Source organism: Lasioglossum baleicum, chromosome 5 (assembly GCF_051020765.1).
Source record: "Lasioglossum baleicum chromosome 5, iyLasBale1, whole genome shotgun sequence".
Classification (NCBI taxonomy): domain Eukaryota; kingdom Metazoa; phylum Arthropoda; class Insecta; order Hymenoptera; family Halictidae; genus Lasioglossum; species Lasioglossum baleicum.
Genome location: NC_134933.1, coordinates 7,242,991 through 7,263,797, shown reverse-complemented (window position 1 = coordinate 7,263,797; position 20,807 = coordinate 7,242,991). Strand labels below are relative to the sequence as shown.

Sequence of the window (20,807 nt, the reverse complement as noted above, 5' to 3'; positions counted from 1 at the left end):
TTGTTTTAGAGTGCAAAGTGGATCTGCGTATATGTGCTTGTAATAGTGCCGGATAAGAGACACTGAGAGAAAAAGAATGGAAGATTCTTCCGCCCTATTTCCTTCGACACACAGACTATTCAAATCCTTTTTTACAGATGTAAGCTTAAAATCCTCCGTAAGTTCCTCTGATAGACCTATCTTGTACGCTTTCATTTTACTAATGCATCGTTTAGATGATTAATCACGTTAATACTTAATACTTTAATTATAATTGCGAGACGTACTCCTGCTATACGTACATAAAAAACTCAAACCACGTTCAAATTGATTTATTGAAGTGTAACAAGTTCCAATCTACAGGAACGTACATAAACAATAATATAATATTCTTTATTACCTATTACGAAATACTTTATTAAATACCTCAGGGAACATTAACGATTGCCGCCCGTTTTTCAAAAATCGTTCAATTTACCGTTCATTTTCACGACCCCTTGCGTCTTTTGTCAGAAGCGAATCTTCGATTGAGCTCCAGTATTTGATCTCTTGATCTTCTTCACGACTACATGCATCTCTTTCACGAAGAGTGCGCACGTTAACCTAGGTTAGTAACAAAACAAATCACTATTAGTCCAGGATTACTAATACTACAACTAGCACCTGCTAGCACCACTGGCGTTTGGCGTACCTTAGCTGAAGCTGTGTGCGTAGAGAATGGTAGAGAACTGTCCGTTCTGATTGTGAGTTTGTGGGGCAGGGTTGTGGTTCATAGGTGTATCATGTGGTCGCGAAGGAGGGTATTGGAGGAGAAGCGAAAAAAGAGCAGGAGGACAGCTTTATCGAGCGGCGTCTGCGCCGCTGTGTTTTCCTCCGCACCGCCGTCTGCTGGTCGACGGTGATATTTACACTAGTCTTCAGGATACAGTAGTTTCCCTCTTTTTTCCCATCCTCGTATCTCGTATCATCATTCGAAATACCGTATCGCAACAAACCGTTTATCCACAAAATCTAACATAGGACGTACAACACCGAATACGATACACCCCTATTGCGTCTCGGCTATAAGACATGTAGATACAAGGTCACTTAGGGCTTATAATCACGTGTCTCTGTACATACGATTACTCACCGTACGACTTGTTGACACTGTTCATGTTATTCAGGTCAGGTCGGCCACAATTCTCCGCCGTTCGTTGGAACTGTTAGCTGTGTCACACGGCGAATCGATACGCAATCCATCATGTTCTCCAATAAACTTGAACGTACTTTAAACGATTTTCCCGCTCTTTTCCGTTCGACGAAAATGGCGGATGTTGTCGGTGAATGAAAACGATTATCGGGAATAAACATTAGAGAATGAACATCGATTACGAGAGAATACGATGGTCTACTTATCCATGTGTCTGATATCGCCGTGGAAACCAGAGAGAATCGTTGTCGATTGAACGTGTCCCAGACGAGGAATAATCATCTCCGCGAATCCTATGACTACGAAACCCTCCCTCGGGGGTGGCTTTCGTTATTCAACGGGTTATACTGCCCCGTGCACGCCTTACTTTCCCCCACCGTGGCCCAGACCTACCTCCCACTCTCTCTGTCGTTCTCCCTCTTGGCAGCAAGTGCCCCTAGATTCTGGCAACGCTCCTTGCTACCGAGACAACGGGACAGTTTTCATACGGCGCACCCTCCTACCAATCGAGTCGAACGTACGCACGGTTAGGCAGTGCGTAACGCGGTCCGCGATAACCGTGTCCGCTCGATTCGCCGCGGTGTGCGTGCCGAGACGGTGGTTAATTCGAAAACAAAGGTGCCTTCAACGTGACAGTGTTCGACAGGTAGCCGAATTCCCACCTTGGATCAATCGGTCGCCCCTGCGAGAATCATTGTAACCGCTGATGCATCTCATGCCCCTTGTCCTGGCCTCTCGATTCTCTCCTTCCGTCTGATCACCGTTTCAACCCCTAATTCCGAGGGTAGCTATGAATCGCAGTCATCTCGAACCCTTACCCACGCAATGATCAAAGTAAATAGAGTCTCGGTCCCTGACTGACTCTTATGCGGTATTCTCGAGCAGTCTGAATGAACCCGATCAAAGTCGAGCCTGAATGAGCTTTGAACATCTAGCAGAACAACAACCAAATCGATCAACTATGCTTTTCCTATGTTTCTTGTGATCGCGGTGTCGATGGAAATCTGGACTGCATCGGGACCGTGCATAAAAGATTCGTATTACGGCCTGCTTCGAAATGGGATAGAGATCTTGTGTTTGCTTTTTCACGTATGTACAATATGCGAAAACGTAGACTTCTGGAGTTATCGCGATTGTCAGAAACAAACGCGAAAACAGTGTAAATGTAATGGCCACCACACGCATTTTTAATACATAATTTGTGGACTAACCTAACGCGAGAGATGTGAACATTTGTGTGTTCAAACTTCCCTGAAAATGAAAATTGCAAAAGAAATCGGTATGTTATGTTTATACACGAGCTACTTTTCTGTCTAACTATCTGTTAATGCTTTTCTTTTCTTTTGTGGAATCTACTAAACAGTCTCCAATAAGTATTTACATTGTTAAAAGTACATTTCTTCATGTAGTGATTCATCTCATGACATCTGTTATCCGTCGGAAAATTAATCAAAGATGTATGTAATATTATTAAACAATTGCAAGCACATCACGCATATTGTTAGGGTTGCCAGAAATGTTTTATCCAAATATAGAAGAAGTAGTGAAAACTGCAATTATGCATATATGAGATAGGCTCAAAATATAGGAGTTCAAGTAAAAGAGGTATACAGCACATTTTAAACTTTTTTTTATTCAAACAAAGATTTTTGAAAATTATATGCTATTCAAATATGATATGAGAGATCAAGTTCAAATATAGAAGACTCATATAAAATATAGAAGATCTGGCAACCCTACATATTTAGTCCCAAAGAGAGGTTTTGAAATACAGTGTGAACAAACGTTGATTGTGTTGTCCAGCTTGTATTCGTAGAATTTGATCGGTTTGCCCTGTTAATGACAAAAGAGAATTACTAATTTAAGAGGCTTGAACGACTTGTGAGGAACGCATCTGTTTGTTCGCTTGTTTATAATGCGGGATGGAATTATTGAATACAGCACTTTCTCTGTGTAACATTTAATAACCATTGGCCTTGAATGTTATTCGATAACTTACACGAATCGTGTTCACATGACCGAGCCGATATTATTTCCCATGACGAGTGCATTAGCTAACCAGAAAAAAAAATGGAAAATTGTGCAAACGTGTAAGAGTCGAACAAATTGATAACACATCTCGAGTACTTATTTATTTAGCCGGTATTAGCAGATCACAGATTACATACGCTTACAACGCATGCAACTGTACAGAGATAAAACAGATAGGATAAAAACATTGGCGATGATTTGCATAGACTCTATTGCATTCGTTGTTATTTAATGAAACGGTTGACCGGGGAAGTAAACGTAGAGCGAGAATTTCTATCTCTGAAAATTAGTCTATCCAAATGTGTGCAAACTAATATCTGTTTCACATAATTGTCTCATAATCGATGGCACACTCTTCAAATCAGAATAATAATTTTTGCTTTTCGTGTGCCATGAATTATGAGAGAGAGAAAGACTGACTGTATCTATTTAAATATAATATGGGAAATGAAACATAAAACATCATTTTGGGCGTGTTGTAAAATAAAGCATTTGTCCGCGATGAGTTACTACCGCTAGACTTAGCGTGTAAAGACCGATCAAAAGTGACTCGGTATCAAGTAAACCCGTATTGAGAATCGATTAATGTTTTATTAATTTTGCAGCGGCGGTCACCTGTGACCGAGCGCGATAGTTGGGAAACCGTTTACCCTAGTTTATGGCAGCGGGAAGAAAAGTTTCGACACATCCAGACAAATGTGGACACTCGGGTTGCGGGACTGAAAATTATCGCTCGATTCGATCATAAGTCTTTCCTCGTCGGACGTCGTCGTCGTCGTTGTGCCCTCTTGCTCGATCCTCGTGCCGCGAGGTTGTCTCGACGAATTTGATTTTTGGCAGGATCAGCACACGCAAGACCGGCTTCGATTTTCTATTTGGCGGTCGTCCAACTAATACGACGAAACCAAAGACGCGAAAACTTTTTAATTTATCGCCGCGGGCCGAGTAACGATTCCGGCCGCGTTTCCATTCTTGCTTTCGTACAGGGATGACGGCTCTTTCGACGGATGCATCGTGCATTTAAAACGTCAGAGAAAAATCGACCCGGGGGAAAAAATAATACGGCTCTTTATTTCCTTTTCCCCATCCCGTCCCTCCATCCTGGCCCATTTTCCACGAACGATTCACCTTCAAATCATTTCTGTTCCCGTTCGTCGGATAACAACTTGATTATTCGGCGCTGTAATAAGCCCTACGTTTCGTTCCGGCTCTCTCGTTCGATGAATTACGGACAGGACAATAGCAATGTAGACAGAGATCCAGCGAACGATAAACGACGTTAATATTTCAGTGGAACGCTCCACTGCTTTACGACATTTCTCAGATATTAATTTCACGCGATTACGGCCTCGAAATGGATGTTTATCACGATTGAAAAAAGGAAAAAGAGAAAAATTGAAAAAGTTCCGTTTACGGTGCAACATGGCGGAATAAACGCGCCGCGCCGCAAAGGTTGCGTGTACAGTGCCGACAATAAGCAATGGGGGCTTCTCAGAATTTTTCCTTTAACCTATTTTTTGCATCAAGCACTATTCGCTGCTCCGAGAGTTAATTATGTCAATATAAAAACGTCCCATAAAACCTCGACGATTGTTTTTAACTTTTATAAAAGGGAACAAGACCTGCTCATTATTGATTAAAAGAAATGGTTTTACCATTACAACTTTATTGTTTCCATAAATAAGTTCCATTTCCGGGAACAAACTCTAATGTAGCATTTCTCATTTTAATGACTCGTTATAATCCGTCAGGCACCGGATAAATCGCAACAATTCATTCCGAATAACGGCGGGGATACAATTAAAATATAATTGCTATTTATGCTTTTGATAAATAAGGTTGACACATTCTGTTAATTTTCTGTTAATCCTAAGGTACAGAAATATAGAGGAAAATCATTGAGAAATTATATTATAGTATAAATTAGTAATTAAATTTATTAGAAAGATTTAATATTAGAATGTAAATTAGTAAATTATTATATGATATAATTTAAGAGGAGAGGTTAAAATTATAGAATAAATTAGTAAGTTTATTATGGAATTTAAGGAACAAATTTAATATGAGTATAAATTATTAAATTTATATAAAATTTACAATTGAAGGGGAAATTGTAAATCAAAGACTAAAAGATTTCTGCTCAATTTGCTTCAACCCACTCAGTAATATTGTTTTGAAAGCAAATCAAGGAGATTCTAGCAGTAGAGCGTGAATTAAAGAAATGATGGCCCCATACTTATGGTAGTTACTGTACAGCATAGATCGGTCCCGACGGAGGGATGCGTGGCGAACGCACATGCAATGACACACTTAAAAAAAGAGTTTCGTGACAGTTCGTCTAATCAGCAATCGCTCGCCTAAGATTTGCACCCGCGTGCCAGTTTTTATCTTTCCCCTACATTTTCATAAATAGCGGACCGACGCTGGAGAACGATTAAAATGCAAAGCGACGCGACACCGAGCAAAGTCTATTTTACTACTTTTTTTTATAACCAACGATTGTGAATACGAACTCGGACGAGCACGAATACAGAAAAATGAGCGTGAAATAACGACGAAGTGACTGTTTAATCGCTCGGTGAGAATCCTCTTTCGAGAGAGATATACGTACATATAGGGTAAGTTCGTGATGAGTGTCATCTGAAATAATTGACAGATGGAGAAAAGTTAAGATTTGTTCTGTTTGAATAAAATACTGGTAAATAATTATAAACGTATTCTGAATAAAGTTTGCGAATTATTTCAGATGGCAATGGCTAGTCGCTCGATCTGTATAGAAACGTTGTTACACACGCTAGTGGATCATATTTTGGTAAAAGGGAACGCTACAGAAATATGCGAAGTGCATTGCGGAAACGATCGTCGATTCCGCGAGATTTAATTAGCGATCAAGTGTATCGGAACTAATTGGAACTTCGGGGAAACATCTTCGAAGATGGTGCAGAGTGTGGGGTGCACCGGTGGGAACGAAAGGAACTGTTGTTCAACAATAAGGCCATCCGGGAGCGAGCTCGGGAGACGAAAGATAAGAGAAGATGGAGGAATCGTCCCGAGTGTGACGAGCGATTAGACTGATAGTTTTTATCGTGGATCTACGATTCTCCTTGTTGCCGGAGGGAATTGTCTATAGCTGGACTGGCGTCATGGGGAATGGTATGAATAAGGTAAGAGTTGCATCGAGCTATAATATTTACCGACATGATTTCACCCACACCAGATCCAGAGAAAATTTCTTCACCCATAATGAGATTCCTCAAATTACAAATGTACAGATTAACTTGCCATATTTTAACGAGTCACAGTCACGAAGTCGCGTCTTTCTTTTTAAATGAAATAAAATTTGATTCGTTTGCGATGAACATTTAAGCATTAACGTAAATGTAGCCATACAAAAAATATCAATTTTCTTATCGGAGACAAAGGGTGGGCTAATGAAAGCAGAGTTTTTCCTTTGAGCTTATCTCAAAGCGCAGTCAGTGTTCCTGCAACGCTAGGCGCGGCACGTGTTCCTGCAACGCTACGTTTCATTACTTTCAATATGTGCATGCGGCCGGTTCGTTGTGCTAAAATTATTCGGCCTAAATACCGAGATTTCCAGTTTAAAAATAAATTTCCTAACCCGGTCGGCGTTCACGCTCGAAAGTAACGGCGAAATTGCGGTCTTTCCTGGATGAGACCGGGAACTCGTTGGCCCATTTGTCGATAGCTTAATGGCCATTGTTTCCGAGGCATCGCGACAACGCGTAGAACGAAACCGGTACAGATGAAGATTTTAATCGATCCGTCGTGATGAAAAGTTAAGAGGTTTGCGGCCATTGTTTCCCTTCCCACTGTCGAGGCAAAGACAGCCTCCGTTTAAGAATGCGGCATCGATTAAGCGATTATTACCGGTAGGCTCGGCTGAGATTGTTCTACTCGTTCGGATGATTATCCCCGCGAAGATGAATGATTAACTGCGAAGTACCCGCATCAAAAAGCTGTGCCTTATCGATTTTTCTCAATGCTATCTCGACAACCGCGTATCTCGAGCACCCACTAGACCGGTCTCAACACGCTTAATTGGGATAGGAACTATTGACGGGATTTAAAACGTGAATCGTCGCGTCGTCATACTCGTGTACGCTCAAGTATCGCCCATTACGCGTTGAAAATAGTGAAAAATAAGTGGAAGCACGCGAGAGAGATACCTGAACGGTCTTTAGACCGTCTCTTGCCTTTAACCTCGCTACTATAACCGTTTACGATGCGTCGTGGGATGAAATATCAAAAGAAAAAAACTGAACAAGTTGAAAGCCACTAAGTTATGTCTGCCTTAGAAAGAAAATCGCTTTTTATTATTTTATCAAGGAAGCGCTGTACAAGCCCCTAGGTGTTCTAATCTCATTTTTATAGTTCACACTAACACGTTGATTGCCAGGTCGATAATATGTGAGTGACACAGTTTAATGTCTATTTTTAAAAATTAATGTTTGCCGCAATACACCTATGTGTTCGTGTGAGATGAATTTCAGTAGGGTTTACAGGACCTAAAAGGATTTGAAACGTTTCGTTGATCCTTGTACGCTTTCCAGATGCAATTGGAGAAATGATTTATCTACGATTTTGTGTACTTTAATTTTGTGGGGTTGTTCGAAGTTCAGCAGCGAACGTGTTCATTAGCAACTTTGCCCGTTTCGCGATAATGATCGTGTTATGGTAACGACAAACGGCGACTTTCATACCCCCAGGTCCTTCCTGGCCTCTACGTCGGGAATTACCATGATAGCAAGGACGCCGATCAATTGGAGCGCTTTGAAATCACCCACATCCTGGCGATCCACGATACTGCGCGGCAATTGCATTCAGTAAGCAACCGGGAGAGTTGGCGAGATGTGCGTGAATCAGTTCGTAATAAATAAATTGAATGTGGATTATTTGTAGGATAAGCATTATTTGTGTATAATGGCGGCGGACAGCCCGGATCAGAATCTGTCCCAATATTTTTCCTTGTGCAATGACTTCATCCACTCTGCCCGTTTAAGGGGTGGAAACGTTCTTATACACTGGTGTGTACATTTCTCCTAATACTTAGATAATTAGGAGAATAGTTAACGCGTTGACTACGGCATTGCTAATCTAAAACCAATACGGGATTGTGCATAAAGCTCATCGAGTAATTGGAATGCTTTCTCCCTCGTTAATAGCACTTTGCCATCTCCACCGTACGTCCATACGGAAGGAAACGCTATTTTTTAACAATAAAGAAGAGAAAAGAAAATTCATGGAATATTTTAACGAATTTCATATAACAAATATTTGATGCAGAAATGTTGTTTATATAAGAACAGTTTCAGTCACTTATACATATAGTCTCTCTCGGGATTATTATTATTTCGTAGAATAAGTTTAAACTTTTTTGGTACAGTATAGAAACACCTTTATTGTAAGTTCCGCGATAATACGACAAAATAATGAGAAGTAAAAGTTAAACTGGGTTAGTATAAAAGCGAAGTATAGAGCACAGTGCTGTTAACCTAACCGGAGGCGTTAAAGGCGGCAACGCCCTGCTGCACATACGCTATAAACACGAATACATGCAGCCGGTTCTAGCTACATCGATTGAAATCGCACTAAACTAAATTAATTATGCTAACCGTTTAGCCGACGTCGCTTTGGTTAACGAGACAGAACAAAGTAGAGTAAAAATAGATCCAGAATGAGCGAAAGGGAAGACTAGTGTATCACTGGAAAGATGCTTGTCTTATTTCCGATAAAACTGAGAAAAGCAGAAAAATGCAATTTGTAAATCTAATTTCCGCGTGTTATGAAACACTCTGTACTTGTTGGTAGCTAGCAAACGTATTGGAGCAGGTGGTAGACTAGAAACCAAACAAGTATATGTACAGCCTGACATAGTCAATGCGTTAAGCTATGAAAATTGAACATTTATAATTCAGAGTCTGGGTGACCGCCTAACGGTCTGATTTTCATCGCAAACTCATCGACGAAATGATATCGGGCTTTCAGTTTAGCCGGTATGTCGAGAAGCGTCACTGTAGCAGTGGCCTATATCATGAGTATCACCAATCTGTCATGGAAAGAGGCACTCAAAGTCGTCAGAGTGGGTCGTTCCATTGCCAATCCAAACGTTGGGTTCCAGCAACAGCTTAAGGACTTCGAATCCAGCCGACTTCACGAGGTATTTAAATAAATGATAATGCTCGATACTGAATCGTCTTCTTCCATCGCTACCCTCTTGTTCAACATTTCGAAATAAAAGCGAGGGGCCATTTTATCGCGATTTGTCGTCTGCACTTTAACAAACGCAGCTTCTTCTGCATGTAACAAAGCTTATCGTATAAAACTGCTGTTAAGTAACGAAAGAATTTCTTCAGGTTATTAATACTTAAGATTGCTAAGACTCTGGTTTGTGCTTCTATTTATTCTTGTCGCGTTGATCGTGTGCGAAGTTGATCACAGACATTCCTTTGCATTGATGCAGGAACGACGTAGGATAAAGGAACGGTTTCCAAGTCTGGCGCTCGCTCAGGCTGACGCAGAAGTGTGCCGTACCACTTTAAGAAATTACGAAACCATGGCACTGGCGCGAGAAGTGTGCGAAGGGAAATGTGCCATGGGCCGTCCTTGTCCGACTGGACTGTGCCGGCAACCATCCAAAAGGTTCGTTATGTTTTTGTACAGTTGTGACTAATTCCAGACCACTTACAGACACGAGCGACTACACGGACGACGTGGACTGTCTTGACGTCTAGTTTATTTTTGTCGTTGAAGTATTCACCCTTTACGGAAGCCGCTGGAAGCGTTCAACGTTCCAGTTGCTACCGATTGGCCCCCCTCTTTCTACAATTAACAGATCGTGAAAACAGAGTTTATCAAATTTGTTAAAGATAGAAAAAACAAGGCTAAAGTCACAGTGAAAATGTTGATGCGTTAGTGTTACGCTTGCGCAGGAGTCCAAGAAGAAAACCATCCACGGGGAGTACCAGCAGCTTGACGTCGACAAGAACACCCCCGCAGACACCAAGAATGCTACCATCCGCGCCCCCTTCGCCAGCCATGCACAGATCGAGTAGCGTAGTGTCAGCAACGTCGGTTAGGCCCAGAAGCGGCCCTGCCGGGTTGCATTATTACACTGGTTCCGCGCCTCCTTCAAGGTAATATTACCTGATCATTCAATTCATCAGAAAATTTACCCCTCTCTGTCTCATATTATAATATACATTTCACTTATACTTTTCTTCCAAATTATGGTACGCGTAACTTCGCAAAATCATTTTTTCCTTAACCCTTCCGCTATAATCGTTTCTTCGACAATGTGAAAGCGAGATATCTCGTCCACGGTGGTGAAAGGGTTAAGGGCTGATAATGAGAACATTTTTTCAGAAATGTATACTGTAATATGGGACACTCGAATTCTCATTACGAACAACATTAAGAAAAAGAACGGTAAAGTATATTGTGAGATCTTGATGGTTAACCTTTCAACGATCTATCTCGATATCGACAATTACTATCAACAGTTTCTAAAATGATTGCAGTAACTATGCTCTGTACAAAGTAAGACGTTAGAAGTACTAACAAGCGAATCTAGCACGTGTCAACATCTAATAGCAGAGAACTAATTTTAGAATGTCGCGGTATGGTGAGAACACAGTTGACGTCAATGCGAGATGTCAATGGCCATTAACCGCTGAATTTCGCATGAATGATAACCCAGGACTCTTCACGAAAAAGTAATGTCTGTCTATGTCACTTTTCTTCTAATTTCGTACATCGATAACGATCAAACCATTCCTGTAAGAATGTCAGACATTTTTCAATTCCGGAGAAGGAATTGAGAAATTCTGGACTGCTCGGACCATAATTTCCCAACGTGACCGTCATGGTCCTTCGATCTCTTGCCGCTGTCAATGAAGTCGATAGCTTCATTAGATTCTGAGAAAACAGCCTGTAACGCTTCAGTCGATACACCCTGTAGACGCTCCGGCGATAGTGGCCATATTCTGGGAACTGGGACAAGTTACTGCTCTTTTTCAAGTGAAAATAGACAAAAATGATAGAGGAAGAAATCAACATTTCGATGACCTCGGGTTGGTACTTTCATACTTCATTCGTACAAATTGGATTGCATTCAAGAATAAAGTGCATCCACATACACTCCGCGACAAAACTATAAGACACCTGCGATTTTAGCTAATATTTTATTAATACTAATTTTTTCGTAAAAGTTTTCGTTATTAATCCAAAGAATCAACTGAAGTACATACATTTCCATAGCGGCAATGTTGTTAAATTAGATTGAAAAAAGTTTCATTAAAATTTCTAATTTTTGGTAAAATAAGCCGCGACAAAACTATAAGACAATGTATATTTTACGTAAGAAAAGTCGGTGGAAGTTAATGAAAAATATTTTCCTATTTAGTAGTAATGTGTTGCGCCACCTTTATTTTTTATAGTTTCAATTAATCGTCGTGGTATCGATTTATATAAATTTTTTATTTGATCTTGACTTAATTTGGCCCAATTATTCAATACGAGCTTTCAACTCTTTCACCGACAAAAACTGTTTCCGATTTCCATATACAGCACGTGCTAAAATTCCTCAGATGTTTTCTATTATATTTAAATCTGGAGACCCCTCGCAGGCCATGGTGAAATTTGTATATTACGGTCTTTAAAATATTTTTTTACATGTTTCGCTGTATGCACAGCGGCATTATCGTGTTGAAAAATATAATTTTCACATGCAATAGTGCTTGCATGTAGCGTTAATTGTTCTGCTAATATTTCTATATATTTCATTGCAATCATGTCGGTGTTAATAAATTTTACATCGGTTCTTCCGTGGTACCCTATTGCGGCCCATACCATGATGCTGCCTCCGCCCATTTGCCTCCTTGACAAATGCAATTCTTCCTTCCGCAAATCATGAAAATAATATGAAAGACCATACGGTCCATCTAAATTGAAACGTTTTCCATCTGAAAAAATAACTTTTCTCCACTTTTTTTCCACTGGAGATGTCTCTCCGCAAAATCATTCCTAGCTGCTTTGTGTCGATTCGTAAGTGGCGGTTTTTTCTGCAATTTTCGTCTTTTTAAATGCTTGGTCCGTTTAATTATTCGTTGTACATTACGAATATTGGTGTGAACGCCAGCTTGCGCTGCAATTTGCCGTGCTGTCGAGCTAGAATTCGACGCTACCCTCAGAATGGCTCGTCGTTGTCGCTCGGTTGTTGCTTTTGGACGCCCACCAGGATCTTTTTTTCCATAATTCTCTCTACTTTTTAAATAATTGAGCACGGCACATCGACTTCGCCCAGCCACTCTTGAAATCTCTGAAATAGAAGTATTCTTTTCTTTTAAATTCACGATCACTCTTATTTCACTGTCTGTCAGATTTTTCTCCCACGCGGCATTATAGTTATATTATGTAAGAACAAAATTACAAATGTTTAATTTTAAGTACACAATTACTTCTAACACTGTGACTGCGATTAGAGTATTAGATAAGATCGACTGACGAAAATCTATTGTCTTATAGTTTTGTCGCGACGAGAATAGCATGTTTACAAACATTTCCGAAGTTCTTGGAATGTAGCCTTCGATATTTCGTAGAACTGTAGAATATACAGTAATTCTTTAATCGAAGTCCTGAGTCACCTGTGCAATCGAAGTCCAGTGCCTACTCACTCCACTGCCGGCCAACGCTGCTCCGCGCCGCGCCGTAAGGCGGCGATGATTGATCTCGGCTCGGGTATATCGGTGTGAACACCACGAATCGAATTTTCAAACTTCTTAATTTTCATTATTTTTTTATATGAAACTTTCACTAACTTATTTCTGGTATTTCTCTGATTCAAATGACACCAAACACGATATAATTTCAACTGTATGTGGTAGTTTAATCGACGGTGAAAGTTTCGAAGGCAACGAAGAACAGCGACAACGCGGGCCTTTGAACTGTGCCGGCGCGGCGGCGGCTTCTGTTCGCGTCTCTTTCTTTCCAATACGCTTTTCTTCGTTGCGTTCGAAACTTTCATCGTCGATTAAACCACTAAATACAGTTGAAATTATATCGCGTTTGGTATCATTTTGCATTAGAAAAATGCCACGAATATGTTGGTGAAAGTCCCATTAAAAAATAATGAAAAATAAAGAAGATTAAACATTGGTGTTACATTGTGATGACGCACGGGCCTTTAAACTGTGCCGGCGACGGTGACACGCTTCGGCCACGCGATCCTATTTCATTCTGTCCTTCTCTGTGTTCGGCTCGTCGATTGAAGTCTCGGCACGGTCGGCGCGGTAGACGCAATCATAAAAAAATAGCCTCTACTGCACCACTGACGTCCGTTCAGGACATGGCTGTTGGACTTCGATTGAAGAATTACTGTATTTCTATATAATGTAAACTGTAAACAATAACACTATGAATGAAGGAAGACAAAACTCAAGACTTACATAGAATTTTCATCGAATTTCGCACATGTCTCATAGTTTTAACGTGGAGTGTAAAAGGTAAGATGTGTTCCTCTGTCATTTTTTTCTATTCCCACTGAAAAAGGAGCAGTAACTTCTTCCAGTTCCCAGAATCACCCTGTACCATATACACTAACGATGCAAATGGGTTAGAAAAAGGGACTTCGAGAGCGAGAAATGTGGGCAAACTGTGGTCTGGACAAATTCTAAGACGTTACCTAAGTTCGATAACCCCGTTTAATGAGTTCTTCTCGAAATGGATTAACGTTGCAATGCCTTTATAGGGCGGTGTCGAGGGTCGACCTGTCTGGAGCAGTGGCCTGCAGCAGTAGCAGTACAAGTCTGCAGTCCGTTGGCAGATCAGGCATCTCCAGCAGTAACTGGCGGCTGACGACGGGATCGGCGCCCAACACGCCGAGGCCGACGCCACCGGTTTCGCCTCAGCGTTGGCCGAGGCGAGCTTCTGCTCGGCAGGCCCAGTTGCCGATGTCTCCAGAAACGCCATCCTCGACTACGTAGCATTTGCGGAACTTTGCTTCGTTTTCGACCTTGCCCGAGTAACCCCGCGGTCTACTCTTCGAGAACGGAGTACGGAGCCTCGCATCCACGGTCTTGCCCAAGTCAAGATCCACGAGATCCATATACCGATTCACTTGGTAGATGACTACTATCGGTTACCAGCAGCGAATATCTCGCAACGAGTAATCTTCTCGCCATTTTGAAGAATCGACGCTGTAAGAAGGATCTTTCGCGCTTAAACCAGGAACGATCCTGACTCGATAAGTAGCTAGTGCTGAGTACCAATGGATAACGTCTCGCATCAAGTTAGCTGCTCGCCACTTCGTTGCATCATCCGCGATGCAACGGGAGCTATGCGTGATGAAGAAGATTCTTCGAATATAACAAAACGAGCTGTGCTTAATTTAAGGAACGAACGACACCCGATCTCGATTTTAACAGTGAGCGGTGATTTTGGTAATTTTGCGGCGAGGAAGAACGGAAGTTACGGCGACCAGGAAGAAAGTCTTCGAGGGTAATAAAAGAGCTGTGCTTAGTTTAAGATGGAAACGATTCGGAATCCCAATGCCTATTGTGATAGATCGAAAGCTTTATATATGTACAGCGAGTTGCTTGCACTGTGCCTGGCCGATGCACTACAGCACGATCCAGTTCATTTGAGCCCGGCTGATTTAGTAGCAGCGCGAAGATTCTACGTCTTCGTTGTTATCATCGGAACATGATGATCTTCAGTGGGATTCGAGTGTTGACCCTGTACAGGGTCTCGACGATCATTTCTATTTTCGAGAAGAGACTGAGGGAAACAGTTTCAGGAATCTAGTCGGAGTCCAATGTCACGGGCTTCAAACCCGAATGCTCACGTCGCCGCTTATCATCTAATCGTACAATTAATAATGCTGACGCAACTGCTGCGGTGTTGTCTTCTCTTTTGCTTAGAGACGAACGAGCAAAGTCCCGACTCGTGATCGGAATCCGGTGCAAACTTCTTCGGTGCTTCAGCCAGTAATTGTTTAAAGCGGAACTCGCGACGCGACGCGATCGTTACCTAACGCAATATCAATATAATTTCGAGCGTGCGTGATTCAGCAATCACCGACAATCCTGCGTGCCGATTGTATACAATATGACCGCAATCGTATATTTCTCGTGACCGCGTGATCACACGTTAATTAGCATTTTTTTCAACGGAGAAAACAAAGCTCACGGTAAATGTTGTTGTTTACGGGGGCGAAACAAAAAGAAAGATTGAAGAAACGGGAGCCGGGAATAGAGTAACGTTTTAAAGTAATAAATATCGAAGCTCGTCCAGACGGGTTCGCCGTTTAACCGTGTAACAAAAAAAAGAAGAGGATTTACTCATAGAGGACTTTAGATTACATCTTTTTTCCAATTAATATTAATCGTCCAAGGAACGTAGAGATTCGCTATTAGTGGCTCAGAAAATCGTCGCAACTCGTATTCCTCGAACGAATTCCTTCGTCGGTGAATTCTCAGTAGGGGTTGCGCTACCTTGACCCCTGCGAAGCTTTTTCTCTTTATATCGAAAGCTACATTTTCAACTGTGTTTCACGATAGGGTCCGTCAAAGCAGCATCATCGCAGATTTTATTTTCAGGACAATAAGTCGGCATTGAAAATAGTGGATATCCTGCAGTAATTGAAATGCATTGTTCGTAACAAGAAGCTGTTATCAATTTAAAGAAATTCGTGAAAATAGCGTAAATTAGTTTCGGCTCAAAGTAGCGCAATGACTGGAACGAACTGTCACGTTTCTTAGCACTGATGTACCGATTATTTTGACGGACACAGCATCTTTTAGTTGTTTTACCTCATTTTTATCATAAACGAGTAAAATCCAGTATGATACAATTCGATGACAGATGATTTCACAAGAAAAATTACTCAAAAATGTGAAATAAAATTTATTTACGAGAAGCTTCATTTCCGAGAGACTGGAGCCCGAACGTGAACGGGGTATATACGGTATAATAGATGTCGAGAACGTATAAATTTATCCGATGTATGCAACACTTTGCATTACTTGTAAAACCGTGACATTATCTCGTCAATTGAATACAAAAGGTCCAATACAATCTATTTTCGGTTAATGGATTGAACGATTACATAATTTGTCTAAAAGATAGCGAGAAGTTAGTCGAAACGAAGAGAAAGTATTTTAATGATACATATAATTAAGTATACGTACAATAAAACACAGACAGGTATTTTCTTAAAAAAAATCGACAGGAACTTTAGCACAGACTTAATTGTGCGCAATTTCGGAAGCGAATTCTTGAAAAAATTCTATTTTACATTTCTGACTTGTTTTGCGTGTAAAATGGGTGTACTTACGATTCCGCCATTTTGGAGAACAACTGGAGGAGAAGTCGAGTTTCCGAGTACGTCAGTGCTGAAGTCTGCAACTGCTTGATGAGGGATACGAGAAGAATGAAGGAGAACGCGAGTCGTTGTTCCTCGAATCGTTCCATTGAGTTTGTTTGCAAACCGTCCATTGCAATTGTTGGATTTGTAGCGAAACCACGCTGTTTAGCGCAAGTTGTTAATCCTGTGGAAAGCATATACTAAAAATATATATATATACATATACATGAAGAGTGTACGCTGATAAATGGGTTTCGTGCACGCAGAGCATGGGGACAGTTCGGAAGTTTGTGACAGGATCGAATAACTGATAGTTGCAGGTCACTTTCTCCGCTACCAATCGCACACAAGCGAAACCTAATCTAGTTAACCGTTTGGCCATGCAGTCGACAACTTCTTACGAAATACCCGAGTTCACGGGAATCGATAAAACAATAGAAATTAATCTCTGTTTCATGAAATGTCAAGCTTTCACCCTCGACAAGAAATACCTGAAAATTAAGAATGCTCTAACGAAAGTATGAAACATATCTGTGCGTGCACGACACACATTTGTTAGAGTGCACTGTGTATGCGTACACAGCCTATAGGCATACGTTGTTACAAAAGGGATTTCAGAAAATTTTATAACTTGTTGGCAATGGTGATTATTATGCGACTACGTCGTAAATTTATGTAGACACGTTGTTACTCTTCTTTCGTGCACCGAAGTACTCTTGGTGGAAAAGCTATAGTGTGGTCGTAAAATCGATCAGTAGCTAAAATAATCGTTTCCAGAACTGGAATAAAAGAATTGGCAGAAATGCAGACATGCTTGCCGAAGAGAGAGAGAGAGAGAGAGGGTCTCGGTAGTTACTCAAGGCCGCGCACGAGCTTGTTCATCGAGCTTCGATTTTCTTGTTGATTTTCGCGTATAAACTCGATAATTGTTCTCGGTTTGTTGTTAATGAGACAAACATTGAAAGTAACTTTTTTCAGTGAAAATTGAAAATCATAATTTTCCTATTGACAAAGGGGATTATCGATTTTCACAGAGATATAGGTATATGCGCGCGACGAGAGGGTAGCGGTTGTCGAAAGGAATCGCTCTCCATTTACTTTGCACCTGACATCGAGATTTTTCGATCGGTTTAGCAAGGATCTACTGTACTACCATGCTATACAGTTTCCATCGAATACTATACGACTCACTGACGAGCAAGAGGTAAACGTTTGCGAGCGGATCATCGAGTTTCATCCCTCCCCCGTCGTCAATGCGTAGTTTTCACGATTCGCACGATAGAATCGTTTATTTTTCTAGAATCATACGATCGATCATCTAGCCCGATAAGGAAAAACAATTAGATAATAGTACATTCGAACGCGCTGTTGAAGAATATTAAAGGACAGACGAAACGAGCACTCGTTCCATTCGATTTTTTAGCGTTACTCAATCCGAAAAGTGATCTGAACAGTGGATTCGAATAATTTACTCACTGTCGTGTAATTAACACATTTGCGGCCAGCGATTTCTTCACCTTTTCGATGCTGATTTCCACGTTCAACGTGATTCAAATTTGCTGCACTGAATTATGTATTCAGAATATTGTTTACATTATTAGATATCATGGTGTCTAATCAATTACTAAACATTATATTAGCAAAATGAAAAAGATCGTATAGAATGGAATTATTCTAGCTAGGAAGGAATGTTTAATTTTACAGTTAAAATAGAGAACAATATCGGTTACAAGAATTGCTCTGAAAATGTAGCTGCTTCTGTCACTAAATGCATTTTTTAAGCAGCTCACCAGATAAGCTAATTCATGTATACTCTTGTAAATGTTCATATGTGTATGTAATTTGCAGCAAATTGTTTTGAAAAATCGAGTGAAGTAACGTGTCGCTCATTTACTCGAACAATGACATATCTTAGCTCTATTTTTGTCAGAAAGTTGAAACTATTTAGTTTCTTTCGTTTCTTTATTATTGGATAAGCATGCAAATGCACGGGTCTTTTTAATATTCTTTGAAAAATTATAACAATTTAGAACATTCGCATTCGTTCTTCTTAAAATCGTGATTTCTGATTTATGTCATTCTCGCAGCAAGTGGGCTTGAAACTATATGCCCTGTGATTTAATGCGTTAAGTATTATATTTTAAAATATCATTCGTATAAACACCCTTACGCACAAGTTATGTACGTAAACTGTTTGTATAAAAAATTCCAAAGGTATTTCTTTAATTTTGTCCATAGCAAAATTCATTCGGAATAATTTACCATGGAAATATGCGTAATATGCTACTTTCGGAACCATTTGTATATATGTATTATACAAAGTTATAATACTAAATAGATCGGTATGCAACAAATTTTCATTTCTGTCGCACTTGTACATCAATGGCTGCGAACGTGTTAAGATCGCTTTCTTCGTGTAAAGCTGTATTCTTTTGAATAGGCTGATCATTCGTCTGACGAGATCAATGAAATTCCTCCCTCGATCCTGTTTTCATTTTTTACTTATTACTGATTTGTGCGAAATGCTCGTTGACCGAGCAATCAAAAATCTTTTAGCAACCCGATTTGAAGATCACGATGAATTTCATCGATCTCGATAGCGCGTGTTATCGTATCGATCAGCTCAAGGGAACGCAGCAGTGATAATGTTAAAAATTCACAAAATATTTTTTATAAACTTATTGTTTTCAACATTTGCTCGATATTAACATATCGCTGTTATATTAATTAAAGATATATTTATACGATTTTCTTTAAGCAAAATAAAATCTTAAATATATTAAATATTCCTTGAAATATTTATTTCGCCAAAATATAGTAAATAATCCTATGTATTTTAAAGTATGCGTACAACTTTAAAAAGGAAATATTTTATTTATTGATGCAGTAATTTTTGAAAATAGAGTATATTTTATTTTAAGAATATTGAAAATATTTGTATTTTGTGTCTTTATTTTCAATTCCAATTTTAAATATCATTGCTGGAAAGATTGGTTCGAATTCAATACGTTTGTGAGTATAAATAGTTTCCTAACGGTAAGATACACCATACTGTATGTTTATCAACAAACAATAAAGAATTTTTAACAGAATATACGAACGTGTAAAAGTAAAATATTTTATTTCGTGTTTCAGATAGTTAAAATAGTAGATCGTTATTTAAAATACGATTTCCTTCAAGCAAAATAAAATCTAAGTATTTGAAATATTTATTTCGCCAAATAATTCCCACCTCTAAAAGAATACAAAACATTGGCCTTCCTAAAAAAACCAATTAATGTATTCAGCATCCTCGATAGCAAATTCGTTCGAACAACGATGTTGTTTTATCATCCGAGATAACCGAGTAACAACCGGAAATGAGAACCTTTTCCGATGTTAACATTTATCGACACCACGATCTGATAATTATATAAAAGAAATTAAATCATTTTTTTATAATCATGTAGCCTCTATTATCAAGGTTGCACAACCGTTGAATTTGTTATGTCGCTTGTGAATCCTTTTTTTTATCGGGTACATGTTTCGCAGATCTTGATATGGATCTCATCGAGAGATAGGATTGTATGTAAAATAGTTCCACTCGTAATATTTATATTCACAGCGTGCGGTACAGGGCGTGCAGCTAATTGTACGTTCGACTAAGTACTCATTTATCTGCAAGAAGATGTGTATACATATACATATACGCACATGGGAAATCTTGTTATAATTAGAATAAACGGTGGACCTTCGATCGAAACGAAACACTTGCGAGGATTCTTCTGCTGGGCAACTTCTGGTTTCGTAACGAGCTTTCGTTCATCGCCTATTTTTGTTTCCTGCATTTACACAGCGATACGGCGCGGCGCTTCGTTATCAGTTTCTCTGCTAAATAGAAAACAGAATTCGAAAGAGTTGTGGAACATTTGAACACCCTTAGCACTCGAATGGCCACTCTGAGGCGTTGCTAAAAATTACAAGTTCGGTACTTCGGTACTCTATAAACAAAGATATTCATATTTTAAGAACATAGCCTTAGTTCGTAGTACTTGCACACATATTTTACATATGTCTAAAGTGTAAACAACTCTTAAAAAAAGAAGTCTCTTTCCTCCAGATGATCGTGATTACAGCATCGTGACTAGGAAAGACATGTAGCTGAAGGATATCTTTATTACCTAAAAAGATGAGGAACCAACAGATGAAATATACGATAGAAGAGAAACAATTAATAGAATGGTG

General features: G+C 39.8%; 2 protein-coding genes across 4 annotated transcripts in view; one reads left to right on the top strand and one right to left on the bottom strand.

The window, feature by feature from the left end:
• Window positions 1–868: 868 nt before the first annotated feature.
• Window positions 869–20,807, bottom strand: part of LOC143209041 (odorant receptor Or2) — a 23,856-nt gene continuing 3,917 nt past the window's right edge. The window contains exons 7-8 of the mRNA XM_076424184.1: window positions 1,112–20,743; window positions 869–1,041 (exon numbers count right to left, since the gene is read on the bottom strand). Coding sequence (XP_076280299.1) covers window positions 20,693–20,743 — 51 coding nt within the window. The 3' untranslated portion in view covers window positions 869–1,041; window positions 1,112–20,692. The remainder of the gene's footprint in view (window positions 1,042–1,111; window positions 20,744–20,807) is intronic.
• On the top strand, window positions 1,496–14,265 carry LOC143209042 (uncharacterized). 3 transcript variants are annotated; one of them, XM_076424185.1, is made up of 10 exons: window positions 1,496–1,817; window positions 5,616–5,820; window positions 5,949–6,366; window positions 7,930–8,046; window positions 8,123–8,247; window positions 9,209–9,380; window positions 9,684–9,862; window positions 10,153–10,356; window positions 10,831–10,935; window positions 13,968–14,265. In XM_076424185.1, the coding sequence occupies exons 3-10, from the start codon at window positions 6,346–6,348 to the stop codon at window positions 14,200–14,202; spliced, it is 1,158 nt and encodes a 385-aa protein (XP_076280300.1). In that variant the 5' UTR covers window positions 1,496–1,817; window positions 5,616–5,820; window positions 5,949–6,345; the 3' UTR covers window positions 14,203–14,265. The 3 variants fall into 3 exon arrangements, with proteins under 3 accessions (XP_076280300.1, XP_076280301.1, XP_076280302.1); XM_076424186.1 differs by lacking the exon at window positions 5,616–5,820; XM_076424187.1 differs by lacking the exons at window positions 1,496–1,817; window positions 10,831–10,935 and having other exon boundaries at window positions 5,325–5,820.

Bases quoted from the DNA above. Each gene is read 5' to 3' on its own strand.
- LOC143209042 (XM_076424186.1), top strand. From the start codon at position 6,346: ATGGGGAATGGTATGAATAAG. The intron at 9,863-10,152 runs GTTCGTTATGTT...ACGCTTGCGCAG, and splicing joins TGCCGGCAACCATCCAAAAG to GAGTCCAAGAAGAAAACCAT. The intron at 10,936-13,967 runs GTAATGTCTGTC...ATGCCTTTATAG, and splicing joins CCAGGACTCTTCACGAAAAA to GGCGGTGTCGAGGGTCGACC.